The sequence below is a fragment of the Geotrypetes seraphini genome, chromosome 5, assembly GCF_902459505.1.
Source record: "Geotrypetes seraphini chromosome 5, aGeoSer1.1, whole genome shotgun sequence".
In the NCBI taxonomy this organism is placed as follows: domain Eukaryota; kingdom Metazoa; phylum Chordata; class Amphibia; order Gymnophiona; family Dermophiidae; genus Geotrypetes; species Geotrypetes seraphini.
In genome coordinates, this window is record NC_047088.1 from 25,880,973 (window position 1) to 25,907,541 (window position 26,569).

The 26,569-nt window shown below is 43.8% G+C and overlaps 1 protein-coding gene across 12 annotated transcripts in view; it reads left to right on the forward strand.

Moving 5' to 3' along the window:
• Positions 1–26,569, forward strand: part of THOC2 (THO complex 2) — a 294,745-nt gene that overhangs the window by 2,058 nt on the left and 266,118 nt on the right. For 2 of the 12 annotated variants that reach the window (XM_033944983.1, XM_033944986.1), the window contains exon 1: positions 9,186–9,633. The exons of 9 other annotated variants lie outside the window; for them this stretch is intronic. In XM_033944983.1, the coding sequence (XP_033800874.1) occupies positions 9,569–9,633 (65 nt within the window). In that variant the 5' untranslated portion in view covers positions 9,186–9,568. Of the gene's footprint in view, positions 1–9,184; positions 9,634–26,569 lie in introns of those variants that run through there. One more of the 12 variants, XM_033944985.1, reaches the window with a different exon arrangement.

Below are 26,569 nucleotides of genomic sequence, written 5' to 3' on the forward strand. Positions count from 1 at the left end.
AGCTGTGTGTCCCAGGGTAGTTGCCCTGTTTCACCCCCTAATGCTGGCCCCTGTGCAGACCTTGTTCTGTTTTTTTTGTATTAATGGCCATGTACTAACATAGCCATTAACATGTCCATTAAAAAAAGCAGCATATGTGCCCTTACTGTCAGCATAGCTATTGCTAGCAAGCAGCATTTTTGGTTGCCCTAACCAATGTCAGCAAAGGCCTATGGGAAATTATATCAATCTGACTCTGGGATGTTGATGCAGATAGATCACATACAGTAAGCATCCAGGCAGACTGTTTCAAATAACCCTAATTCAATCAGTGCTTAGAGGACCTGGCAGTAAAAAGATGTTAAGAAGATGTGTTAATGTCTGATGCTTAGGATGGACAGCTTAGGATATACAATGGGTCCAGGTGCACAGATAACTAAGGTTAATCAGAAACTATTGTCAGAGACATACCTGAAAATACATTTGACTTCCGTCTATTCTTTTCCTGTCTAGCACAAGTTTACTAAGGATGGAGGAGTGTGTGGCGCGGTGGTTGGATCTACAGCCTCACCACCTGGGGTTGTGGGTTCAAACCTCGCACTGCTCCTTGTGACCCTGGGCAAGTCACTTAATCCTCCATAGCCCCAGGTACGTTAGATAGATTGTGAGCCCACCGGGACAGAGAGGGAAAATGCTTGAGTACCTGATTGTAAAAAACCGCTTAGATAACCTTGATAGGCGGTATATAAAATCCTAATAAACTTGAAACTTGATGGGGATGCTTAACTTCTATTGAAGCTCAATAGATTCTATATTTAGAATGTTTCCAAACTATAAAAGCCCCCTCGCAACATCACCCCCTCTCTTGCCGCTCTTGCTCCTCTCTTGTCTACCTTATGGAACCCAAAGCTTAGACCCTTACCCCATCCTCTTTTCTCTCTCATTCACAAGAACACAGAAGCAGTCTAACTTTTATGAATCTTACTTTTCTGTAAGCCTATTTCTATAATATGTTCTTTATGCAATCACCTCTGGCTGTGCTTTTGAGTCTACTTCCTGGTGAATCTTCGGTGACGGTATTGAACTCGAGACCTGGCGTTTTGTAAGGGCGCCTAACATAACCCCTACAACCTAATATTGTGGGGCCATTACAATCCTTACACTTACCTTTACCCATTTTATAGGCTGTAAAGGCTCACGCTATTCCTGTGCTAACAAGTTAAGACACAGTAATGTAACTGCACTAAGGGCTTCTTTTACAAAGCTTTGCTAGGGCCTTAACGTGTGGAATAGCGCGTGCTAAATTGCCGCACATGCTAGCCGTTACTGCCTCCTTTTGAGCAGGCGGTAGATTTCCGGCTAGTGCGCACTAATCCGGTGCATGCGATAAAACTGCTAGCGCAGCTTTATAAAAGCCCTAACTGATTAGGGAAGGAACGCCCACTAGACACATCCCTTAAAAAAAACTTAAAAAATATTTTTTAGCATGCACGCATTTGGCGTACCATGGAATACTGCTGAGAGCATCCCATGGTACGCCATTTTGAGCTGATTAAGCACATGTGAGCACTTAACATAGGGGTCCTTTTATTAAGGTGCACTAACTGATTTAGCGAGTACCAAATGCTAAGATGCCCATAGGAATATAATGGACTAGTCTTTAAGTCCTTTACATTAACGGGTGCTAGAATATGTGCGTGTCTGTCTTTCTTTTTCTCTCCTGGGCCACTTTCTGTCTCTCTATTTCCTCGGCTGTCCACCACCACCCCTTGCCTGCTCCCTCTGTCCAGCAGTAGCCCTTCTCCCTTCCTTTTACCTCCCCCCTGTCCTGCAGCACCCCTTCCTGCTCCCCCTGTGCAGCAGGAACCCTTCTCCCTTCATTTTAAGTCTCCCCCTGTCAAGCAGCACCACTTCACTGCTCCCCCTGTCCAGCAGTAGGTCTTCTCCCTTTTTTTACCTCCCCCCCGTCTAACAGCTTCCCCTATCCAGCAGTAGGCCTCCCTTCCTGTTATCTCCTCATCCCTGTCTAAAAGCACCTCTTCCGAGCTCCCCCTATCCAGCAGTAGGCCTCCCTTCCTGTTACCTCCCCCCTGTCCAGCAGCACTTCTTCCCTGTTCCCACTGTACTGCATCACCCCTTACGTGCTCCCCCTGTCCAGTCCGGCGATCTCCAGCCATCAGGCTGGCTCCTGCAGGGAGTCTCCTTCCTGCCCTGTCCCCGCGGGGTGTGCGAGCCTGCTCTGCTCCCTCCTGACCTGCCAGGAGTATTTGAATTTGACCCGACGCTTCCTGTTGAGGGATCCTCTCCTCGCCGGACTTAGCGGTGATCTCCAGCCATCGGGCCGGCTCCTGCAGGGAGCCTCATTCCTGCCCTGTCCCTGCCGGGCGTGCGAGCCTGCTCTGCCCCCTTCCGACCTGCCGGGAGCATTTGAATTCGACCCGACGCTTCCTGTTGAGGAACCTCTCCTCGCCGGACTCAGCGGTGGGGGGGGTTGGATGGGAGGGTCAATGGGGGTTCGGGTGCGCCGGGAGGGGTGTGGCAGGGGGAGCGATGATGACAAACTCTACCTTACAGTGAATGAGGGGGGATTTGAAGTGCACATGCGCACTCCTACCTGCCACGGACATATGGATCACGGAACTTGCAGATAGGAGTGCGCATGCGCGATTAGGGTTTTATTATTATAGATACCTTAGCATTTAGCATGCACTAATCTTTAGCATATGCTAAATCGGTTAGCGCACCTTAATAAAATGACCCCATAGCTTAGTAAAAGGGCCCTCCAAGTAACTTACACCCCTTATTTACATTCAAATATTCTTAACTGAAGCTTTTACATGTTTACATGTTGATGGCTATGGATTTGTCAATGTTTGGTGTGGATTTAAAAAAAAATCATAAAAATAATCCTGATTGTGATATTCAAAGACTTATAGCTACGGTGCTCTTTTTTTGGGAAGAGGGGAGGCATAGGCATAAAGAAAGCAACACTGTGGAATTTTCTTACCCCGCCATCTTTCCTCATTGTGGTTTTCTTTGTTCTCTTTTTCTCTGCCCACCATAAGCTCACATATACTCAGCTCACTGCTGTGAAACAGCTTAGAGAAAGCAGTCTTAGGGCCAGAAGCTTTAACACTTTGAGACTAAGGGCTCCTTTTACGAAGTCGCATTAGCAGCTTTATCGCACGCAACTTTTTAGCGTGTGCTAACCCCCACGCTAGCCATAAAACTACCGCCTGCTCAAGAGGAGGCGGTAGCGGCTAGCGCGACCAGCAAATTAGCGCACGCTATTATGCGTGTTAAACCGCTAACGCAGCTTCGTAAAAGGAGCCCTAAGTCACATTCATATACATTTATTGGTAAAACAATTGTATGTGTTGCCAACATGATTAAAATTAAATTATTATTAAAATAACTAGTCTTTAAGCCCATTACATTAAAAGGTGTTAGAATAGATGTGTCTGTTTTTCTTTCTCTCTCCTTGGCCGCTGTCTTTCTGTTTTTTTTTCTCTCTCTCTCCTTGGCCGCTGTCTGTCTTTCTGTCTCTCTCTCTCCTCGGCTGTTCACCACCACCCATTGCCTGCTCCCCCTGTCCAGCTGTAGTGCTTTCTTTCTGTCTCTCTCTCTCCTTGGCTGCTTTATTTTTTCTTTCTGTCTCTTTCTCTCCTTGGTCCCTGTGTCTGTCTGTCTCTTTCTTTCTGTCTCTCTCCTTGGCCACTGTCTGTCATTTTTTCTTTCTTTCTCTCTCTCTCCTTGGCTGCTGTCTTTCTTTCTGTCTGTCTTTCTGGCCCCCTGTCTATCTCTCTTCCTGGCCCCCTGCCTGCCTGTCTCTCCGTGGCCCCCTTCTGTCTTCCCCCCCTGAGCACATGGGATGGGCCCATGTGCCTAAGGCCCCGCCCACAGGAGGGGCCTAAGGCTCCCAGGCTTATTCTGATTGGCCCAGGTGCCTCAGGCCCCACCTGTGGGCGGGGTTTCTGCCGCTTGGGCCAATCCGGCCCCATTCTGGACCTGGCTGGCCTGCCGGACGGGCTTGGCACCCGTCCGTCTGGCCAACTAAAAGGTACGGGGAAGGGGGGTGGGGGGGTCGGCTAGGGGGGGTCGCGGGTCAGCGGTCGTTGGGGGGAGGGGGATTGTGTCAAGGGCAGGAGGGCCTGGGATCCCTCCTGCCCGTGTTGTAGTGAGGGGTGGTGGTAGGGGGTCGCCGGGGCCAGGAGGGCTTGGGCTCCTTTCTGGCCCAATCCAGTCGGGGGGGGGGGGGGGTCGCCGGGGCCAGGAGAGCTTGGGCTTTCTTCTGGCCCATTGTGTCGGAGGGGGGTCGTCGGGGCCAGGAGGGCTTGGGCTCCCTCCTGGCCATATCGAGTTGGGGGGGGGGCACGATCGCCAGGGCAAGAGGGCTTGGGCTCCTTCTTGCCCCGATATCATCGGGGGTGCTGCAGCTCGACGGGGCAAGAGGGCTTGGGCTCCTTCTTGCCCCGATGTTGTGTGTGTGTGGGGGGTGATGCATCACGGCAGGAGAGATGCCTCATCACTCCTCTACCCAAACTGCCGTGGCAGGAGAGATAGGGCATCCCTCCTGCCGCAGGTCGTGGCAGTTCGGGTAGAGGAGTGATGGCATCACGGTAGGGGATGCTTGCGGTGGAGGGGTAGGCAGGTTGCTGGGGCCGCTGAGCTGATTCGCAGCAGCCACAATCAGCTCAGCGGCCCCTTTTTCGGCACTTGGACCTGGTTTGACTTCATCTAAGTCAAAAAGGTCTAAGTGCCAACTAGGCAACCTGTAAAATGTTTTGGTTATACCTGTTGTACGCCTAGGTGTAGGTCGGCCCACCTCCCGCCCTTTCCCCTCCTCTAAACACGCCTCTTTTCTCTCTGTGCGTCTAGAGGCAGGGGAAAGGCCTAAGCTGTTTATAGATATGTCTAAAACCAGCTTTGGTTATGGGTACTTGGACGATCAGGCTTTTTGGACGATCAGGCTTTTTGATCGTCCAAGTAGCCATTTAGGACACTTTTTAGACTTTTTTTTAAAATTATGATCCCCTTAGGGTTTTATTACAGAGAATAATAACAGCAAAATAAAGTTACAGGGTACAGAGATAATATATAGAATTAAAAGAAATAAAACAAAACAAAAAGAATAATGGTAATACCTTTTTTATTGGAGTAACTTATGCTGGGTTTTACTAAACTGCGGAGGAATTTGTTACTGTGAGCTGGTGAAGTAAATGCTCCACTGCTCATAGGAATTGAAAAAGCATCTGAATATTTACCTTGCTGGCCCGCAGTAAGAAGTTCTCAGAAGATAGCGTTCTCAGAGATCCTACCGGTACCGAGAGCAGATGTGAAAAGGCAGGAGGAACTACAATCAATAAACGCGTGGATGAGGAAATGGTGTGAGGAAGAAGGGTTCCACTTCGTGAGGAACTGGACAACGTTCTGGGGCAAGAGCACGTTCTGGACTACACCTGAGCACGGCGGGAACTAGACTTCTAGCAAACAACGTCAGGAGAGGAATAGAACAGGCTTTAAACTAAGAAGAAGGGGAAAGCCGACAGTCGACCAAGCGTCGATGATTCGGAAGAAGGTATCCCGTGAAGATACTGAGGGGAAAAAAGGCTGGGAAGAAACAAGGGACAAATTACAGGAGTCGACTAACCCAGAAGAGGAGGTTAGAAAGATTGTAGCAAAAGAGAAGAAATCTAGGACAGAAGCACAGGGAATGGAAATGAAGCTAAGAAAACACCAGGATCTAAATTGCGTATATACCAATGCAAGGAGCCTAAGAAACAAAATGGGGGAATTAGAAGCCATGGCCAATGCAGAGGACTTAGACATCATTGGAGTCACTGAAACATGGTGGAATGAGGAAAACAAATGGGATACAGCACTGCCGAGGTACAAGCTCTATCGCCAGGACAGGTCAGGACAGAAAGGAGGTGGAATAGCCCTATACATAAAAGAAAGCATACAATTAACAAAAATGGACACAGCAGAGACAACCAATAAGCTGGAATCGCTATGGGTTAAAATACCAGGAAGGAAAGGACCTGAAATAAAGATGGGCCTATACTATCGTCCACCCGGGCAAACTGGAGATATCGATGAAGAAATGGAAGCCGAGATAAAGCGAGAATGCAAAAGCGGTAACACGGTTATTATGGGAGACTTCAACTATCCCGGGATAGACTGGAGCCTTGGAAGCTCAAGATGCACTAGTGAGACAGAATTCCTGGATGCTACACAAGATTGCTTCATGGAGCAACTTGTTAGAGAACCAACGAGAGGAAATGCCACTCTGGACCTAATCCTAAATGGGTTAAGGGGACCTGCAAAGGAAGTGGAAGTAGTGGGTCCGTTGGGAAACAACGATCATAATATGATCAAGTTCAAGGTTGAGGTTGGAATACTGAAAGGAAAGAGAACCATAGCGACAACTTTTAACTTCAGGAAAGGAAACTACGAAGCAATGAGGGAAATGGTAAGGAAAAAACTTAGGAACAGTTCCAGAAAATGGCAAACAGTAGAACATGCCTGGTCTTTTTTCAGGGACACGGTGAGCAAGGCGCAAAATCTGTATATCCCCAGATTCAGAAAGGGGTGCAAAAAGAGTCAAACAAAAGACCCAGCATGGATAACAAAAATAGTGAAAGAAGCGATAGGCAATAAGAAAACTTCTTTCAGGAAATGGAAAAAGGACAAAACTGAGGGGAACTGGAAAGAGCACAGGAAGTATCAAAAAGAATGTCACCGTGTGGTTCGAAAAGCTAAAAGAGAGTATGAAGAGAGACTAGCCAGGGAAGCACGAAATTTCAAACCATTCTTTAGATATGTTAAAGGGAAGCAGCCGGCTAGGGAGGAGGAGGGACCGCTGGATGACGGAGACAGGAAGGGAGTGATGAAGGAGAAAAAAGTGGCAGAAAGACATGTTCTTTTCATCTGTATTTACAAATGAAGACACAACCAACATACCAGAACCTGAGCAAATCTTCAAGGAAGATCAAGCAGAAAAACTAACATCCATGGAAGTGAGCCTTGAAGACGTACGCAAGCAGTTAGAAAAATTAAAAACTGACAAATCCCCAGGTCCGGATGGAATCCATCCAAGGGTTCTGAAGGAACTAAAGGAGGAAATAGTGGAACTACTGCAGCAAATTTACAATCTATCCCTGAAAACAGGTGTGATCCCGGAGGAGTGGAAGATAGCCAACGTTACGCCCATCTTTAAAAAGGGATCAAGAGGTGACCCGGGAAACTACAGACCGGTGAGTCTGACCTCGGTTCCGGGGAAAATGGCGGAAGCACTGATTAAAGAACACATCGATGAACATTTTGAAAGAAACGAACTTCTGATAACCAGCCAACATGGTTTCTGCAAGGGGAGATCGTGCCTAACTAACTTATTGCACTTCTTCGAGGGAATTAACAAACGGATGGACAAAGGAGACCCCATAGACATCATATACCTAGATTTCCAAAAAGCCTTTGACAAGGTGCCTCGTGAACGTCTACTCCGGAAACTGAAGAACCATGGGGTGGAAGGAGACGTACATAGATGGATCAAAAACTGGTTAGCGGGAAGGAAACAGAGGGTAGGAGTAAAAGGCCACTACTCGGACTGGAAGAGGGTCACGAGTGGTGTCCTGCAGGGCTTGGTGCTCGGGCCGCTGCTATTCAATATATTCATAAATGATCTAGAAACAGGGACGAAGTGTGAGATAATAAAATTTGCGGATGACACCAAACTATTTAGTGGAGCTCGGACTAAAGAGGACTGCGAAGAATTGCAAAGGGACTAAAACAAACTAGGGGAATGGGCGATGAGATGGCAGATGAAGTTCAACGTTGAGAAATGTAAAGTATTATATGTGGGAAGCAGAAATCCGAGGTACAACTACACGATGGGAGGGATCTTATTAAATGAGAGTACCCAAGAAAGGGACTTGGGGGTAATGGTGGACATGACAATGAAGCTGACGGCACAGTGTGCAGCGGCCGCTAAGAGAGCGAATAGAATGCTAGGTATAATCAAGAAGGGTATTACTACCAGAACAAAAGAAGTTATCCTGCCGTTGTATCGGGCGATGGTGCGTCCGCATCTGGAGTACTGCGTCCAATATTGGTCGCCGTACCTTAAGAAGGATATGGCGTTACTTGAGAGGGTTCAAAGGAGAGCGACACGTCTGATAAAAGGGATGGAAAACTTTTCATACGCTGAGAGATTGGAGAAACTGGGACTCTTTTCCCTGGAGAAGAGGAGACTTAGGGGGGATATGATAGAGACTTACAAGATCATGAAGGGCATAGAGAGAGTAGAGAGGGACAGATTATTCAAACTTTCAAATAATAAAAGAACAAGAGGGCATTCGGAAAAGTTGAAAGGGGACAGATTCAAAATGAATGCTAGGAAGTTCTTCTTTACCCAGATTGCGTAATAGGGTAGAGTACTATACTGGGGTTCAAGAAAGGATTGGACAATTTCCTGCTGGAAAAGGGGATAGAGGGGTATAGATAGAGGATTACTTCACAGGTCCTGGACCTGTTGGGCCGCCACGTGAGCGGACTGCTGGGCATGATTGACCTCAGGTCTAACCCAGCGGAGGCATTGCTTATGTTCTTAAATAATAATAATTTAAAAACCCCAAAGAAGTAAATCTGCAGTTTACCGTTACAAAGTATACAGTAGATAGGAAGTAAAGCTGTGGGAAAGCACTCTAGGAGGATTTCTCCAAGTGCTCTGCACAAAGGCATACATATTTATAGTTTTAAATACAAATCCTCTTGTGTTTCTATAGCAGTGTCTTTGCAAACTTTGCGAGCTGTGGCACACTAAACTGGTGGCCATGGCTTGAGGGCACCTCCTGTAGGCAGTCAACCGATCTAATTTACACTATTTTTGCAGCTGCACTGCTTCCAATAAACGTTGTGTCCTTGAGCCATACTAGCTTTGCCTATCCTGACTCCCTAACTTTTCTCATTCTACCTGCCTTACTAATAGGGAATATACTGAGTTCACCTAAAGTCCAGTTTCACCCCTAAAGGTCACTCTTATTTACCAGTTCTATTTTTCACATTACAGAAGAAATCACACTTAGGCCATTCGTGGAGTACTAGTAGTGTGGTCACAGATCACGTTACGTTTATGGCTGGGCGACAGAATAGAAAACATTCTGATCTTTTACGTTTCTCTGACGTTCAACTGCGTCGGCTCCGCATCTGTTAAAAACCATGCCGACAGGCTGCGAAACGCTCTACGGCTTCCGTCCCTAGAAAATCTAATGAACGCCACGGGTATCTTGAGTAACATTCACTCTCTTGGAAAAAAAGCTTTGTTCGTGTACTGAGATTACACCTCCTTGAGCCTGAGGGATCCTACTGCGTAGTTTGTTTTTAATGATTTCCCCTCAGTGGAAATTGCGCCAAGGAAGGAGGCCTTAGAACCACACAAGTCGCGAGATCTGCAGCAGGAGCGCGCGGAGGGGCCTTATCCGTTCCAGCGAGCGCTCGTTCCCACAATGCCCTTGGTCGCTCCTTACGGTTCCCTTTGACCTCCAATTATGTGCTCAGCATACGGGCTATCTGTGGAATAGAAGGGAAGATGGCGGCGGCAGTCCTACCTGCTGATTGGATAAAGAACTGGGAAAAATCTGGAAAAAACGAATTGTAAGTGAGACCCCCTTTTATCTCACCGACCCGAGACTTTAGACTTGCAAAGTTGGCTCTTGAGGTGCGGGGTGGAGAGGGGCATGACGGAGTTTAGTCAGGGTAGAGGCGTTCGGGTCTTTGTTGGGGGGTGGGTGGAGGAGCTTGGAGGCGGCAGTGGGCCGATGGGTTTTTCGATGCAGGAGGCTTCGGGTTTTCCATTTTTTTTGTCACCCCCTCCCCCTTATATTCCTTTTTTTTTTTTAAAAATGCTGGTGAACCTCGTTTGTTCTGGCCGGGAATTAAGTCCCGTTTCCTCGGGTGGAGTATTCTCTACCTCGTTGTTTTTCCTTCTTCGGTTCGGTTGGACTGGAATTTTCTGGTCACATTTTCTTTTTTTTTCAATCATGTCCTGCGCTCTCGCGTCCCCAGACGTGTTTGCCAACTTTGAAAAGTTGCTTGGATGCAGAGGAGTGCGCTTTAAAGTTTCTCCTGCCCGCCATTATTGTTTGGACCCGAATAATTTCTTTCTGTCTGTTAATGATTTTACTTTAAAAGTGTAGGACTGCCCCTTTAAAATCTAAGGGTTCCGGTCTTTGTACCTTCTAGCGTAAGGCGTCCATTTTTTTTTGTTTACAATTTTTGATTCACATAAAACTTAAGTTATTGAATTTTAATTATTGAAAAGCACGATCTCTTTACTGTTTCCAAAATGTTTACCATGAAACTTATTGGTATATGAGGAGCAGAAAGCGGATTCATGTTTTGATAGAAAACCATTTCCACCACGTAGCATATATGAACAAATTTAAACTTTATATTTTTATAATGCCGCATGCACAAGGGTTTTGACTTGTCGCTTTTTCAGATATTTTTTGCAGCCCCTTCTTTAAAGTAACAATGTTGCCTTTTCACGAGAAACTTTTTCCCCCCCTAACATTAGGCTTTGGTAAGCATGTGTGACAACCAGCAGCATTTGCTATATACTTTGCTGTGACTTGCTTTCAGTTGCTGACTTTGGCTTTAGCATTTAAAGCTGTATGGCTCATAAGTTGCAGACGAGAATCTGGGAAGACTGCAAAATGCTGAGGCCTACTAACCAGCATTTTCTCATGCTTAGCTAACTCTTAAAAGCCAAAACGGTGCAATCCTGGTTATATGAAAAAAATTGTTTTGCCCCCTTTCTTTCTTTCTTTCTTTTTTTTTTTTTTTACTTTACTTTAAGAGTGTATTAAGCAGGAGACACTGATGTTCTTAGTTTCTAGCCAATTCTTAATTTCAGTCAATTAGTGTAATAATAAATCATATTATTGGGATATTTATTTTAGCCCACACAAGAAGGGAATTGCCTCAAAACAACTGAGAAGTTACCTGTAGAAGAAACAACTTTTAATAAAATAAATGGTTTAGAATTGTAAGCTGTGATTGAAAATGTAACAGCTTTGTATTCTAGAGCCATTAAAAATCATTCAAATTCCAGTGTCTGTGACTCACAATAAACAAATTTTCATAAATCAATGGATTCCTGTTGCTTTACTTAAATATTGACTTGCAAATGTATGAGGGTAAATCCAAAAAGTAAAAGCAAAATACATTTAATGACTTTAATAGATGTAACTGTGAGCAATTGAACATATCACTTTTCCACATAGTCCCCATGCAAGACAGCACATTTGTTGTATTGTTCAACTAGCTTCTGCATTCCTGCAAAGTTTTTTGGCTGCTCCCGAAGCCAGGTGAGAACCACTTCCTTTACTTCATCAGAGATGAATCTGCAAATTCATAGCATCTCCTTCAGCGGACCGAAGATGTGGTAATTGCTAGGCGCCAGATCTGGGCTCTAAGGAGGATGTGGAAGATATTCAAACCCAAGCTGTTGCACTCTCTATCACTGCTGCTTTTGGAGGATTTGCATTGTCATGTGCAGCAAGACTGTTTTGGACAACATTCTTCTTTTGATGTGAATTGCAGGTTTAAGTTAATTTCACAGCAATGCATAGTAATTTTCACTGTTCACCCTGTTCTTGGAAATGTGCCAGAATAGGCCCCTTCATATCCTAAAAGAAGGTTTAACATGTTTTTCTTGGAGGAGGGCTGATTGAATTTTTTTCTTCGCTTGAACCGCAGAGTACAGTACTGGGGTTCAAGAAAGGATTAGACAATTTCCTGCTGGAAAAGGGGATAGAGGGGTATAGATAGAGGATTACTGCACAGGTCCTGGACCTATTGGGCCACCGCGTGAGCGGACTGCTGGGCACAATGGACCTCAGGTCTGACCCAGCGGAGGCATTGCTTATGTTCTTATGAGAATATGGATGTTGCCACCCCATGCTTTGTTTTTTGCTCTCTAGGTCATAGTGATGCACCCATGTCTTGTCGCCAGTGACAGTTCTCTCTAGAATATTTGGATCTTCATACCTTAGGCACTGGGTTGCAGCCTCCACATGCTGTTGCTTGTTCAGATCAGTAAGCTGTTTGGGAATCCATCATGCACAGACTTTCCTGTATGCTAAGTCATCATGCATTATGGCAAATGCAGATCCATAGCTGATATCCAAATTTGCTGCCAATTAAGAAAACATTATCTGTTAGTTTTCTCTAATCAAGGCATCCGCCCTGTCAATGTGCCGTGTGCGATGTTGATGGGTGACCAGAATGACTTTCGTTGGTTTCAATTGTTCTTCCTGCTTTAAACCTTATTACCCGCTCATTGAATCATGGTGCTATGTCCATACTGAGTCAATATCTGATGGTAAATTTCCACAAGTTTCACTTCCTCTGCTCCCAAAAAGTGCACTACTACATGTTCTTAATGATGCAATCTTGCAATGGAGCATCCATGTTTCTGACCTTGTGGCTGCTACAGGACTACAGACCAAGTGCTGCACTGTGCGCGGATGAACTATCCAACAGGCAGTGTATGAGTACATATGTTGCATTTCGCTATCTCTGTTCTGATTATTGCATAATTTTAACAATTGCCTTTAATTTTTAATTTGTCCTTGTATTTTACTGGGACATAGATCTTATGATGACTAAGGAGTAACGTAAGAAATATTCAAGTAAACCTCAGTTTCAAAAGAGTTTATTTTAATATGTAAAGTTTTATATGTACATAGCAGTTCATTCCCATTTTTCATTGTGCTTTTCCTGCATCCCCCCCAAAGCCCCCTCCCCAAAAAACCACAACAAAAAACACGCCACAGTTTGGCTTAAATGTATTTAGATTGTATAGGTGCATCTTATTGTCATCTTTAGTTTATGTCTGTTAAAAATAATTTTAATTGCATTGCCATAACTATAAATTAAAGCCTCACTTTGTCATGGTCATGCTTTTTCTAGTGGCCATCCATGTGATGGCTTCTGTCCAGATGCCAGCTAAACATACACATGCCGTACACACAAAATAGTTGCTGGGAAACGAGCTTTAAAATCCTGTTCTGCAACAAATGTGCATACCTATTTTGTAATTTCCTACATCCTAAGTATGTTTCTATACTACAGTTCAATATAGTGAAACTTTTCACTTTCATCACAATCTTTATTGAACTATGTTGGTTATCTTGATGGCTTACATTTGTTCAGCTACTTGTTTTAATTAAGGCAGGGACATCAGAGGCAATATCTTATACAAACAGTCATGTGAAAAAATTAGAACACCCCATGAAATATTTAATTCTTTCTTAAGAAATGTTCACATATCGATGTCAAATCTTATTTTTTATTTATCTCTGGAAAAAAAAAGTGATGTAATTGCAGATAAATCACAACAATTTTCCTTGATTTACTCATGAAAAGATATCCACACAAATGTGTATTCTAACTGAGGAATAAATTGAAAGTCTACACCCTAATAGCTAGTGTTACCCCTATGGCTAAAATAACTGCAGTGAGACGCTTCTTGAAGCCATCAGTCTGAGGAAAGTTTGGCCTATTCCTCAATGCAGAATTTTTTCAGCTGTGAGATATTTGAAGGGTTTCTTGCATTTACAGCCCGTTTCAAATCACCCCACAGCATCTCAATGGGATTAAGATCAGGGCTTTGATTCGGCCACTCCAGGACTTTCCATTTCTTAGTTTTCCGCAAGTTCTTGGTGGATTTACTCGTAAGTTTTGGGTCATTGTCATGTTGCAGGGTACAGTTCCACTTCAGATTTAATTATCTTACAGATGGTCTCGCATGTTCCTCAAGCACCCTCTGATACATGGTAGAATTCATGGTGGATTCTATGATGGTGAGCTGGCCAGGTCCTGCTGCAGCAAAGCATACCCAAACAATGACACTTCCACCTCCATGCTTTACAGTTGTTATGAGGTTCTTTTCCTGGAATGCTGTATTTGGTGTACGCCAGATCCTCAAAAGGATTAATCTACTAGGAGATTAATTAATTAATTAATTAAATGAAGGAAAGAATTTCAGAATTGCCACTCCAATGATCATATTGATATTATCCATATAAGGAATTGTGGCGAGGGTATCTTTCATAGATCCAAAACCTTCATGTTTTAAACATGCATTTATGTGACACTTAATCTAAAATTGTAATAATTACTACTCAAAAATTTTAATATTATATTTTATTTTAAATCAATCTCTTTTCAGTTTCTAATTTTTCAAAAAATTTTTTTGATGAGAATGAAACAATCTTGTTCACTCTTTCTACTCTAATGCAAATAGCGTTGTGCAAAATGGCATATTTGTTATAAGACTCACAGCCAACTTATACAAACAACTCTTAAGAACAAAAGCACTTATCTTTCAACTTGAGCTCTGGCGGCATAGATAGAACCGCTGCTACAGCCCCATATATTGTATCCTACGGGGACCTGTTTCGCCGCCAACAAGCGGCTTCTTCAGGGTTATTTAATTATGGGCTACAGTTTTAGCTTTGACATTAGCTGTGTTATACCACCCTAAAACTGTAGCCTGTAATTAAAAACCCTTTTTGATATAGCTTTCAATCCTTAACCCTACTCCTCTGCCTTCCAACCCAGCCCGCTGATTAACTGTTCCCTTTAACTGTATCCATAACATCCTGTTTAGATTGTAAGCTCTTTCGAGCAGGGACTGTTTTCTTACTCTTTGTGACTGTGCAGCGCTGCGTGCCTCTGGTAGCGCTATAGAAATAATTAATAGTAGTAGCAGTGGTACCTTCCTTAAACTTTTGTAGCAATCCTAAATGCTAATCTTTGGTGTTGCCTTCACATTCCCACACAAAATGAATTGGCCCTGCTTGTGTTGAATTATTATACTATGGTAATTGTCATGAAGACAGGATAAATTCTGTAATACATGTTGGTTTTCCTTGCTGGGTATACATTCTAAAAAGATACAGCCTTTGAGTGCTAAGGAGCTGGCAAATGATTAGGCTATGGCACAGATAATCCTTGCTCTTGCTCAGAGCATGTGGTAAGGAAAACTAAGAAGTGAAAAGTGTAGGACATTCAATGGAGAAAAGTACAGGAAAATCCTTGTGGCTTTCCATAAGTATAAAAGTCAAAGCTCTAGTGGATTGGCTAAGAAAGAAAAAGGTAAATGTCCTTGAGTGGACTTAGTCATAGCTGTGAGCTTAGATTCAGTTGAAACCCTGGGGCAGGACTTGCAAAGAGCTGACCAGCATTTCTCAAGGAACTTTTAAAGGAGCTTTGAATAGGTTTTCATTTAAAGGATGCTCTAATATTGACCACATAGGTATGCAAAGTTGGAGACCTATCCCACAAGACTCAAAGCTGTAATTGCTGTGACATGCACTTCCATCAGATATGACTTTTAGTTTTGTTTTTCTGAGTATATGCTTTGTCCTTCAGTAAAACATTGGTCTCCTAGAAGGTGTGAAATATGGTGTGCTGATGACAGAAAATTTACCGTATTTTTCGCTCCATAAGACATACTTTTTTCCCCCAAAAAAAGTAGGTGGAAATGACTGTGCGTCTTATGGAGTGAATATTACCTTTTAAAATCCTGGTGCTCCAGTGATATATCGGCAGGAGCGAGCTTTCTGCATTCCTGGTGGGACCCGCAAGAACTGACGGCAGCCATTCAGGGAACGGCGCGGGCCCAGGCAGGAGTGCGGAAAGCTCGATCCTGCAAATACACCACTGGACTACCAGGATTTAAAAAGGTATGGGAGGTGGGAGGTAAAAACCATGGAAATATCACAATGATGTTTATTCTTAGACTCTGTGTGTATGTGTTAAAAACATGGAAATACAGTACCACAACGATGTTTATTCTTAGACTGGGGGGAGGGGGGGTACAGGGTACACCATTTGGTTTAGATGTATTTTTTTCTTGGTTTTTCCTGTACACCTTGGTGCGTCTTATGGTCAGGTGCGTCTTATAGAGTGAAAAATATGATAAGTGCATGCAAAGCTGACACAAAATGTGAAAAATATTCAATAAAATGTAGACTTTTAAAGCCATTTTATGAGGATGAATTTTAGTGTGAAGCAGAATAGAAAATGTTCAAAGATTCAGTTTAAAGACTTAAAATTAAGGGGAGTCAATTTTATCCAGGTAACAAAAGGGGTGCATTTCTAAAAGGATTAAAAAATAGATTACATATGAGGGATGTTCAATAATTTATCTACCTACATATGAAAGAAAGTAGCAAGTGTGTTGAAACAAGTCTGTGCATGTTGTGACATGTCTCAAGGATACGTTCACAGTTGTTGCTCAGTGTGAGTCTTAACATTCCAAGAGGTAGGATGTCAGGAGAGTCCTCGTACAAATGAAGTAAGAAATTGTTAGATTTGGAGTACCATCTAATATAATAAAACCCTAGCCGTGCATGCGCACTCTTACCGGCGTGTTCCCTGATCTGTATGTCCGTGGCCGGCAAGAGTGCGTATGCGATCTTACAACGGCCCCGCATTCACGGTCTCGCTGGCTCCCTTAATAAAGTTTTTTGCGGCGATGCCAGCTCCCCACTCACTCCGTAAGTAATATCTTCGCGGTCTGACCCTCCCATCCCTTCCCGACATCTGACCGGCTTCCTTAGTCCCTTACCGGCCCCCCTTCCCTTCCCTTGGTCCAGACTCCAAACCTGCCGATTCCAGCAGCGTCTGCAGCACTCTACACACGCTGCTTCGGGGCCTTTTACTGTCCTGATTTGCTCTGCCACGTCTCTGATGTAATCAGGGACATGCCAGAGTAAATCAGGGCAGTAGAAGGCCCTGAAGCAGCGTCTGTAGAGTGCTGCAGACGCTGCTGGAATTGGCAGGTTTGTCGGGACCGCAGGAAGGGAAGGGGGGCGGTAAGGGACTAAGGGAGCCGGCCAGACCACAGGAAGGGAAAAGCGGGGGTAGGGGAAACACTGCTGCTGCACAGGGAAGTGGTGTGGGGGGACAGAAATGGAGGGGGAGGGAATGCTGCTGCTGTGGCTGCTGCACAGGGAAGTGGGAGGGGGATTGAAATGCTGCTGCTGCACAGGGAAGTACGGTGGGGGAAATGCTGCTGCACAGGGAAATGAAGGGGGAGGAAATGCTGCTGTGGCTGCTGCACAGGGAAGTGGGGGGAGAGAAATGAAGACAGCAGGAAGAAGGGAGACAGAAAGAAAAGAAGAAAGACAGGGGCAGGGAGAGACACAGAAAGACAGACAGAAAGAAAGTCAGCGGGAGGGAGAGAGAGACAGAAATAAAGACAGACAGACATATATCCTAGGACCCGTTAATGTAACGGGCTAAAATACTAGTTCAGTGATAATTTCTCACAAGAAAGGGAAAAAGCGAAATGAGATCCTTGAACGCATGACTGCAGTTTTTAGTGAGTCTGCTCCATCCTATAAAATAAAATTCTGGAGCAAGCAGTTTAATTGGGGTACTACTGTTAATTATTTCTGTAGCGCTACCAGATACACGCAGTGCTGCACAGAGTCACAAAGAGAAAACAGTCCCTTCTCGAAAGAGCTTACAATCTTAACAGACAAGACAGACAAACAGGATGTTATGGATACAGTTAAGGAGAACGGTTAATCAGCGGGCTGGGTTGGAGGGTAGAGGAATAGGGTTAAGGATTGAAAGCTATATCAAAAAGGTGGATTTTCAGTCTGCTGTTAAACAAGGGAAGGGGTTTGACGGACAAACTCAGGTAATTTATTCTAGACATAGGGGGCAGCTAGATAAAAGGAATGAAGTCTGGAATTGGTAGTGGAGGAGAAGGGCGATGCTAAGAGTGACTTATTTGAGGAACAGAGTTCTCTGGGAGGTGCATAAGGAGAGAGAAGTAAGGAGAGATATTGAGGGGCAGCAGAATGTACACACTTGTAGGTCAGAATAAGATCTTGAACTGTATGCGATGGCAGATAGGGAGCCAGTAACTTAAGGAGAGGGGTGACATGAGCGTAGCGAGGTTGGTAGAAGAAGAGTCACACAGCAGAGTTTTGCACAGATTGCAAGTGAAGAGGCAACACTTGAGGGATACTAGTTAGGAGTAGATTGCAGTAATCTAAGCGTGAGGTTACGAGAGTTTGAACAAGGGTCCGGGTAGTGTGGTCAGAGAAAGGGATGAATTTTGCTGATGTTGAAGAGATAGAAGCAACAGGTCTTAGTAGCTTATTGGATATATGTAGAAAATGAGAGATCAGAATCGAAGACCACTCCAAGGTTACGAGCAGAGGAAACTGGAACAATGACAGTATTATTTACAGAGATGGAGAAAGGGGAAAGTGTAGCATCTCTAGTAGTGGCATCTGAGCTAATCAGGGCCTTAGGCCCCTCCCTGGTGCATCCAAGAATGCACTGGGAAGGGGAAGGCCTGCTATTTTGGAGTGGCGGGCCTGCTGGCTGTAGGATGTAAGCATCCCTTTGGCCGGACTTTCTACTACAGATGTACGAGGGTGGGGGGTGTCGGGGGAATTTAGGAGTGCTGGGGAAGGCCCATAGGTTTATGGGTACTTAGCGGTACCAGGGAGGGCCCAAAGGTTTGGGAGAGTGTGGTGGCGGCAGAAGGGGGTGAGCACCCTGTGAACCTTACCCCTACTGACAACCCTCTACGGCTGCAGGCCCCCACCCTGCATTCCTCCCCCTTCCCCATACCTGGTAGGAGAAAGTCCAGCTGGAGGCGGACTTTCCCCTTTCCAGTGAGGGAGGGGCCTAAGGCCCTGATTGTCTCCTTGAGGGTCCTTAAGTATCTGGCCAATCGTAATCTTAGGCCTCTCCCAGTGCATCACAATTTTTTCAGCTTTAGATTTTTCTGGACAACCCTAGTAGAACATGGTACATTTCTATAAAAGATAAGAGCCATTGTTTGCTTTGGGTAAATTAGCCTCTTATATGGCTAAAGTAACTAAGATAGGAAAATATGTAGCCCTATAACCTGATTATGGTGAACTGTGCTGCTTTTGTATCTGTGTATACAGGCAGTTGTGATTTTGTTTTATATATTGTTGTATATTGAAAAAGAAGAAAATATTTGAATTAAAAAATAGATCTCAAAAGGCAGTAGTTTTCAGCCTAGTCATTAGGCACACCCAACCTGTCAGATGTTCAGAATATCCATAATGAATATGTATGAGAGAGATTTGCATGTGCTGGCTTTTTGATATGCAGATTTTATGTATATGCATAGTGCATATCCTGAAAATCTGATAGGTTGGGTATTCCCTGAGGACTGGGTTGAGAAGTGCTGATATGCATTAGGGACTGACTAAAATGCACTATAATGAACTTTAATAAACAAGACCTTTGTGTTGTAATGTAAGCAGCATTAAAATAGTCTGTTGGTGTGTGTTAAAGCAGCTGATTTTTAATAAACCATAACTTGTTTTTTTGGCTGCTAAAATGGCATCCTCTGATGTATGAAGCTATATCATCAGTGGGTCTTTTGGACACTTACAAGGAGTTTGAAAGAAGTAATTTGTGTAATCCTTAAACTATGTATCTACTGTATGAACTGATACATTGCATTCCCACCTGCAGAAATCAAGTTCTGTGAAACTGTACGACTGATCTAATATACTACTGCTACTATTAATTATTGTTAGAGTGCTACCAGATATACGCAGTGCAGTACATAGTCACAAATGACAAATGAGACAGTCCCTGCTTGAATGAGCTTACAATCTAAATAATCAAGACAGACAAACAGGATGCCAGGATAGGGGTTAAAGAGGATGGTTAAACTGCTGGCTAGAGTGGGGTGAGCAGTTTTCTTATTTTTCTTATTTTCTTATTCTTCAATAGTGTCCCTATTTGTAGTCTCCAAAGTGTATGTCTGTAAGATTAGATAGCTGTGTTTTTTTATATCATGTGAAAAAATTAGGACACCCCATGAAATATTCAGTTCTTTCTTAAGAAATGTTGACATATTGATATCAAAACTTTTTTTTATTTATCTCTGGAAAAGAAAGTGATGTAATTGCAGGTAAACAACAAAACTTTTCCTTGATATACTCAACGAAACAAAAGATATCCACAAAAATGTGTATTCTAACTGAAGAATAAATTAGGACACCCCCGCATATCCTCCCACTTAAAGTGGCTCAAATCACACACAGGTGTATCACATCAGGTGCACATGATTAGAACATCGTTACTCAGCATTTTGAAGGATGTTTGCCCTACTTAAACTTCAGACATTTAGTTTGGTGTGCTCATGACTGCTGCGGTGAGAGTGAACATCATGGTGAGATCAAAAGAGCTGTCCGAGTCATTTAGAAAGAAGATTGTAACAGTTTATAATTCTGGTAAGGGTTTTAAAAAGATCTCAAAAGAATTTGACATTAGCCATTCCACGGCCCGGAAAATAATGTACAAGTGGAGGACTTTCCAAACAACTGCCAACATGCCTAGATCGGGCCATCCACACTAGTTGACCCCCAGAGCAGACTGCAAGATGCTAAAAGAAGCATCAGCAGGCTCTTGCTACTGTTGATGTAAAAGTGCATGCCTGTACAATCAGAAAGAGATTGCACAAATTTAATATCAAAGCCAGACTGAAGTTTTCCATAGAGAACGTAGACAAAACACCAGGATTTCTGGAATAGTGTTTTATGGACAGATGAGTCTAAAATTGAATTATTTGGACATCAGAAAAGAGGACATGTTTGGCGTACACCAAATATAGCATTCCAGGAAAAGAACCTCATACCAACTGTGAAGCATGGAGGTGGAAGTGTCATGGTTTGGGAATGCTTTGCTGCAGCAGGACCTAGCCAGTTCACCATCATAGAATCCACTATGAATTCTACCATGTATCAGAGGGTGCTTGAGGAACACGTGAGACCATCTGTAAGAAAATTGAAGAGGAACTGTACCCTGCAACACGACAATGACCCAAAACATACCAGTAAATCCACCAAGAACTTGCTGAAAACTAAGAAATGGAGAGTCCTTGAGTGGCCGAGTAAAAGCCCTGATCTTAATCCCATTGAGATCCTGTGAGGTGATTTGAAACAGGCTGTAAATGCAAGAAACCCTTCAAACATCTCACTGCTGAAAGAATTCTGCATTGAGGAGTAGGCCAAACTTTCTTCAGACTGATGTCAGAGACTGGTTGATGGCTTCAAGAAGCATCTAACTGCAGTTACTTCAGCCATAGGGGGGTAACACTAGCTATTAGGGTGTAGGGTGTCATAATTTATTCCTCATTTAGAATACACATTTTTGTGGATATCTTTCTATGAGTAAATCAAGGAAAGTTTTTGTTGTTTACCTGCAATTACACAGTGCTTTCAGAGATTAAAAAAAAAAAAAAAAGATTTGACATTGATATGTGAACATTTCTTAAGAAAGAACTGAATATTTCCTGGGGTGTTCTAATTTTTTCACACGACTGTAGTTGTGAATAGAGGTAAAATTAATTAATTAATTTTTGATTACAATAATATGGCTAGAGCACACTTCAAGGAACAAATCTTTGCGTTCCTATTAATCCCTATTCACAGGAAACAAAGTTCAAGCTTTGGTATATTTTCTAGTCACTAAACTGGATTTATGTATTACCAGTATAAATAGGTGAACTTCTTACTGCTGCTGTTGGTTTTTGTTCTCTTTTAGCAAGGTCTTCAAAATACTTAACAGGGCTATTGACTAAATGGCAGTGTGTGGTACTTTAGAATTTATTTATTAATCCGCATTACTTTGGCCAGAAACTTTGTTCATTCCTAGTTGCAGTAAGGTGTAGTAATGGCTTTGGCCCATTTAGGCTTGCAAAAATAAAAGCCTGTCATGTTTCCTTCTGGTCCATATTCCTTGGAAGCTTATTAAAAGTTTCAGGAGGGGAGTGTGTGTTCCTCCTCTCTCCTTCCTCACACTGATGTGGCGCATAAATGTTAAAAGTGCTCTCCTAAGCTCTGAATATTTTAACAAACATTCTCTTCCTGACTGATCCTTGGTCATTACTGCCTTGGTGCTGTTATTTCCCAAAATGGATAAAATAGTGTAGTTACTATGTTAATCCACTTTAAAGGTAATAACAACAAAAAAAGAGAGTAAAATAAGATGATGATTTTTTTTTATTGGGCTAATCCAGGGGTTAGCAAACTTTTTGACTCGTGAGCCACAATGGGCTTTTAAATTTGCCAGAGGGGCCGGGCAACTGGGGGGGGGGGGTTCTGATGCGCCACAGAATGATGATTGTAAGAGAAAGGGCTAAGGCAGAAAGAACTCCCCCACAAACAAAAGGACAGACTGTTGTCTGCTTTCATCTTCTTTTCACTCTCTTCCTTCCAGTCTGCCCTCTTTATCTCTTCAATCCAGCATTTGCCCCTTCTATCCACTGTCTGCCCTCTCCCCCTTCCATATGGTATCTGCCTTCTTTCTATGCCCCTCTCCCCTTTCCATCCAGCCCGTGTCCCTCTTTCTGTTTTACATGATTCATTCTATCACTGCTCTCTTCATTTTTATCTCTCCTACACCAGATCTAGTATCTTTGTCCCTCTCTCCTTATTTCTTGATTGTAAGAGAAAGGGCTAAGGCAGAAAGAACCCCCCCCACCAAACAAAAGGACAGACTGTTGTCTGCTTTCATCTTCTATTCACTCTCTTCCTTCCAGTCTGCCCTCTTTATCTCTTTAATCCAGCATTTGCCCCTTCTATCCACTGTCTGCCCTCTCCCCCTTCCATATGGTATCTGCTTTCTTTCTATTCCCCTCTCCCCTTTCCATCCAGCCCGTGCCCCTCTCTCTGTTTTACATGATTCATTCCAGCTTCACTGCTCTCTTCATTTTTATCTCTCCTACACCAGATCTAGTATCTTTGTCCCTCTCTCCTTATTTCTCTGCTGACCCCCTTCTCAGCATCAATCTCTCTCTATTTTCTCATTCCTCTGTCTCTCCCCTTTCCCTCTTCTGATTTCTCCATTCCACCCTGACCCTTTCCCTTCCTCCAATCTCCCTGCCAGCTGTTTCCTTCCTTTTTTCCTCCTCCCCTGTCCAGCAGTACCCCTTCTCCCTTCCCTCCTCCCCCTATCCAACAGTAACTCTCTTCCCTTCCCTTTCCCTCCTCCCCTCCCCGCAGTATCTCTCCTCCCTCCCTCCAGGTCCAGAAGCAGCTCTCCCTTTATTTTCCTTAGTCCAAAAGCTTCCCAGCCTGCAACCTTCCCTCCCTGGTCCAGTAGCAGCTTTCCTTTTATTTTCCTTAGTCCAGCAGCTTCCTAGCCCCCTCCCCTCTCAGTACTTGCCTGAACTAGCAGTGTTGGTGCTTTGCACAGTGGCCCCACTGCGCAGGAGAAGAACCAGGGAGCAGCTCCCCTAAAGTTCTGCAGCTCACACCTGCCACAAGCTCTTCATCCGCTCAAGCGTGAGGCCTCCTCTCGGCCATTTGTGATGCACGACCGCGCCACCTGCTAAACCGTGCCGAACGGAGGCCGGTATGACACTCTCGCTCTTTCCACACACCAGTCGCTCTGCCCCCTGTGCGGGGCCGATTGCAGGAGAAGAGCCAGGGAGTAATTCCCCTAAAGCGCTGCAGCTCACGCCTGCCACAAGTGGACGGAGGTTGGTGGCAGCGGTGACGCTTCCGCTGCTTCCACACACCAGTCGTGGAGAAGGGCCGGACGGTCAGCGGGCTGATTTAAACACCTAAATGGGCCAGATATGGCCCGCGGGCCGTAGTTTGCTCATGTCTGGGCTAACCTAATGATGTGTATTTGACTAGCTTTCGAAAGCCACTACCTTTTTCCTTAGGTCAGGACATATAGGTAAGCAAAAAAATGTCACTATTGGAATACTGTATATATAAGTGAAATAAAAGCACTCCAAATGACAGTCTCATGGGGAAGTTGGGAGGTAGGTAAGAAATGGAGAGATAACAGAAATATAATTTTATGTTTTTATAATGTGATAGGAAACTCAGGTTTTAAAATAATATGACAAGACAGAACATTCCTGTTTTTTTTTTTAATTTCTTCTTAATATTTTGACTATAAGGTCATTTAGAAACATGAAAGCAGATAAAGGCCAAATGACCCATCTAGTCTGCCCATTCACAGCATTCACTATCTCCTCTCCTTAAGAAATCCCAGGTGCCCTGTTCCACACTTTCTTGATATCAGAACTTAGATAATCTTGTTTGGTTTTGAATAAAGGATGACCAAACCTGCTGAAAACAATGCCTCCCCCCCCCCCCCCCGTGCATGGCATAAGTTAGCTTCTGTATGCAATATACAGTATATATGAGACTTTAACCATCCCAAACTAGAGAGAATGGAATGGATTTCTTCTTCCAACACTTACCTAGCTAATATAATGTCCTGAATGAGATGTGTTGTAAGTAACAGGAAATACACACTGGCTCCTCTTCACCAAATATAAGGACTATATACTGCAGTTGGATGTATATCCTGGTGATCATCATAATTGTCTTTTGAACTTCCCTTATACTTTATACGTATACAAACATGATTTAATGAGACAGAGTCAGCATGGGTTCAGCTGAGGGTGATCTTGCCTCACCAATTTGCTTGACTTCTTTGAAGGTGTGAGTACGTACACATGTGGATAAAGGTGACCGGTTGATATAGTGTATCTAGATTTTCAGAAAGCTTTTGACAAAGTTCTTCATCAGAGGCTCCTGAGAAAATTAAGAGTCATGGGATAGGAGGCAAAGTTCAGTTGTGAATTAGGAATTGGTTATCAGATAGAAAACAGAGGGTAGAGTTAAATGGCCATTTTTCTTAATGGAGGAGAGTAAACAGTGGAGTGCCGCAGGGATCTGTACTTGGACCGGTGCTATTTAACTTATTTATAAACGATCGAGAAATTGGAATGACGAGTGAAGTGATTAAATTTGCAATGACACTAAACTGTTCAAAGTTGTTAAAACGAATGTGGATTGTGAAACATTGCAGGCAGACCTTGGGAAATTGGAAGACTGAGCGTCCAAGTGACAGATGAAATTTAATGTGGATAAATGCAAAGTGATGCTTATTGGGAAGAATAACCCGAATTGCATGCCTATCACTTCCATTATATGCAAATCTCTCTTATGCATATTCATTAGGGCTAGCCTGAAAACCCGATTGGCCTGGTGGTCCTCCAGGACAGGGTTGGGAACCACTGTCATAGACAATACAATGAAACTTTCCACCCAATGTGTGGCAGTGGCCAAAAAAGCAAACAAGATGTTAAGAATTATTAAAAAGGGATGGTTAACAAGACTAAAGATATTATAATGCCTCTGTATCGCTCTATGATGTGACTTCACCTAGAGCAGGGGTAGGCAATTCTAGTCCTCGAGAGCCGGAACCAGGTCAGGTTTTCAGGATATCCACAATGAATATGTATGAGATGGATTTGCATGCACTGCCTCCTTGCCTCATGCATATTTATTGTGGATATCCTGAAAATCTGACCTGGCTCTGGCTCTCGAGGATTGATATTGCCTACCCCTGACCTAGAGTATTGTGTTCAATTCTGGTCGCCTTATCTCAAGAAAGATATAACAGCTCTAGAAAAGGTTCAAAGAAGAGCGACCAAGATGATAAAGGGGATGGAACTCCTCGTATGAGGAAAGACTAAGGCTGTGGAGAGATATGATTGAAGTCTACAAAATCCTGAGTGGAGTAGAACAGGTACAAGTGGATTGATTTTTTTTTTACTCCGTCAAAAGACTAGGGGACACTCGATGAAATTGCAGGAAAAGACTTTTAAAATCAATAGGAGGAAATATTTTTTCACTCAAAGAATAGTTAATCTCTGGAAAGTGTTGATAGAGGTTGCGGTAAAAGCAGATAGCATAGCTTGTTTTAAGAAAGGTTTGGATAAATTCCTGGAGGAAAAGTCCATAGTCTGTTATTTGTCTCTGCTTGCCCTGGATCTGTTGTAGTCTCGTGAGACCACAGGAACTCACAGCACGTCTCTGCACGGGGCAGGAGTGTAGGAAGATCGCTCCTGTCCCACGTCACCACTAGACCACCAGGTAAGGTCCAGGGATGGGTCAGAGCCGGCCCAAAAGTTATTTGTAAATTTTCCCTATTTGCGTGCCAGCTCTGCCCCTAACCCCCATGAATAGGGAGGGAGAAGTGTAATTCATTATCTTAAACCATAATTCACTTTCTTGTTCCCCATGTAAGCCTCTCCCATTGGATTTGGTATCTGTGGATGTAGGTACCAAATGTATAACTTTGAAATACAGTCGACTCTATCTAAGTGCACGTCAGTTAAGTGCATGCTTCAGTTATCTGCACCCTACCGCTACGGTCCCGTTTTTTTACATTAAAGTCAATGGACGTAAACTCTGGATATTTGCAGTTTGGATAAGCACTCAATCCGCTTATGCACACTGATGTCATAGATCCAACCTCTATTCTTTCACGTTACATTCACTCCGGTTAAATGCAATCGCGTTCTGACTGGGAGGAAAGCCAGGAAAGCAGAACAGATTGGCCACAATGACTAGGCTTCACACAGCAGCTTAAGCGCTGGGACAGCTGGGAAAGTGAGTGCTCTGCTTCTACTCAAGCTGTAGGGCATAGCTTTCCTGCACTTTAGGCTCCAGCAGTCCATGCGCCATATTTA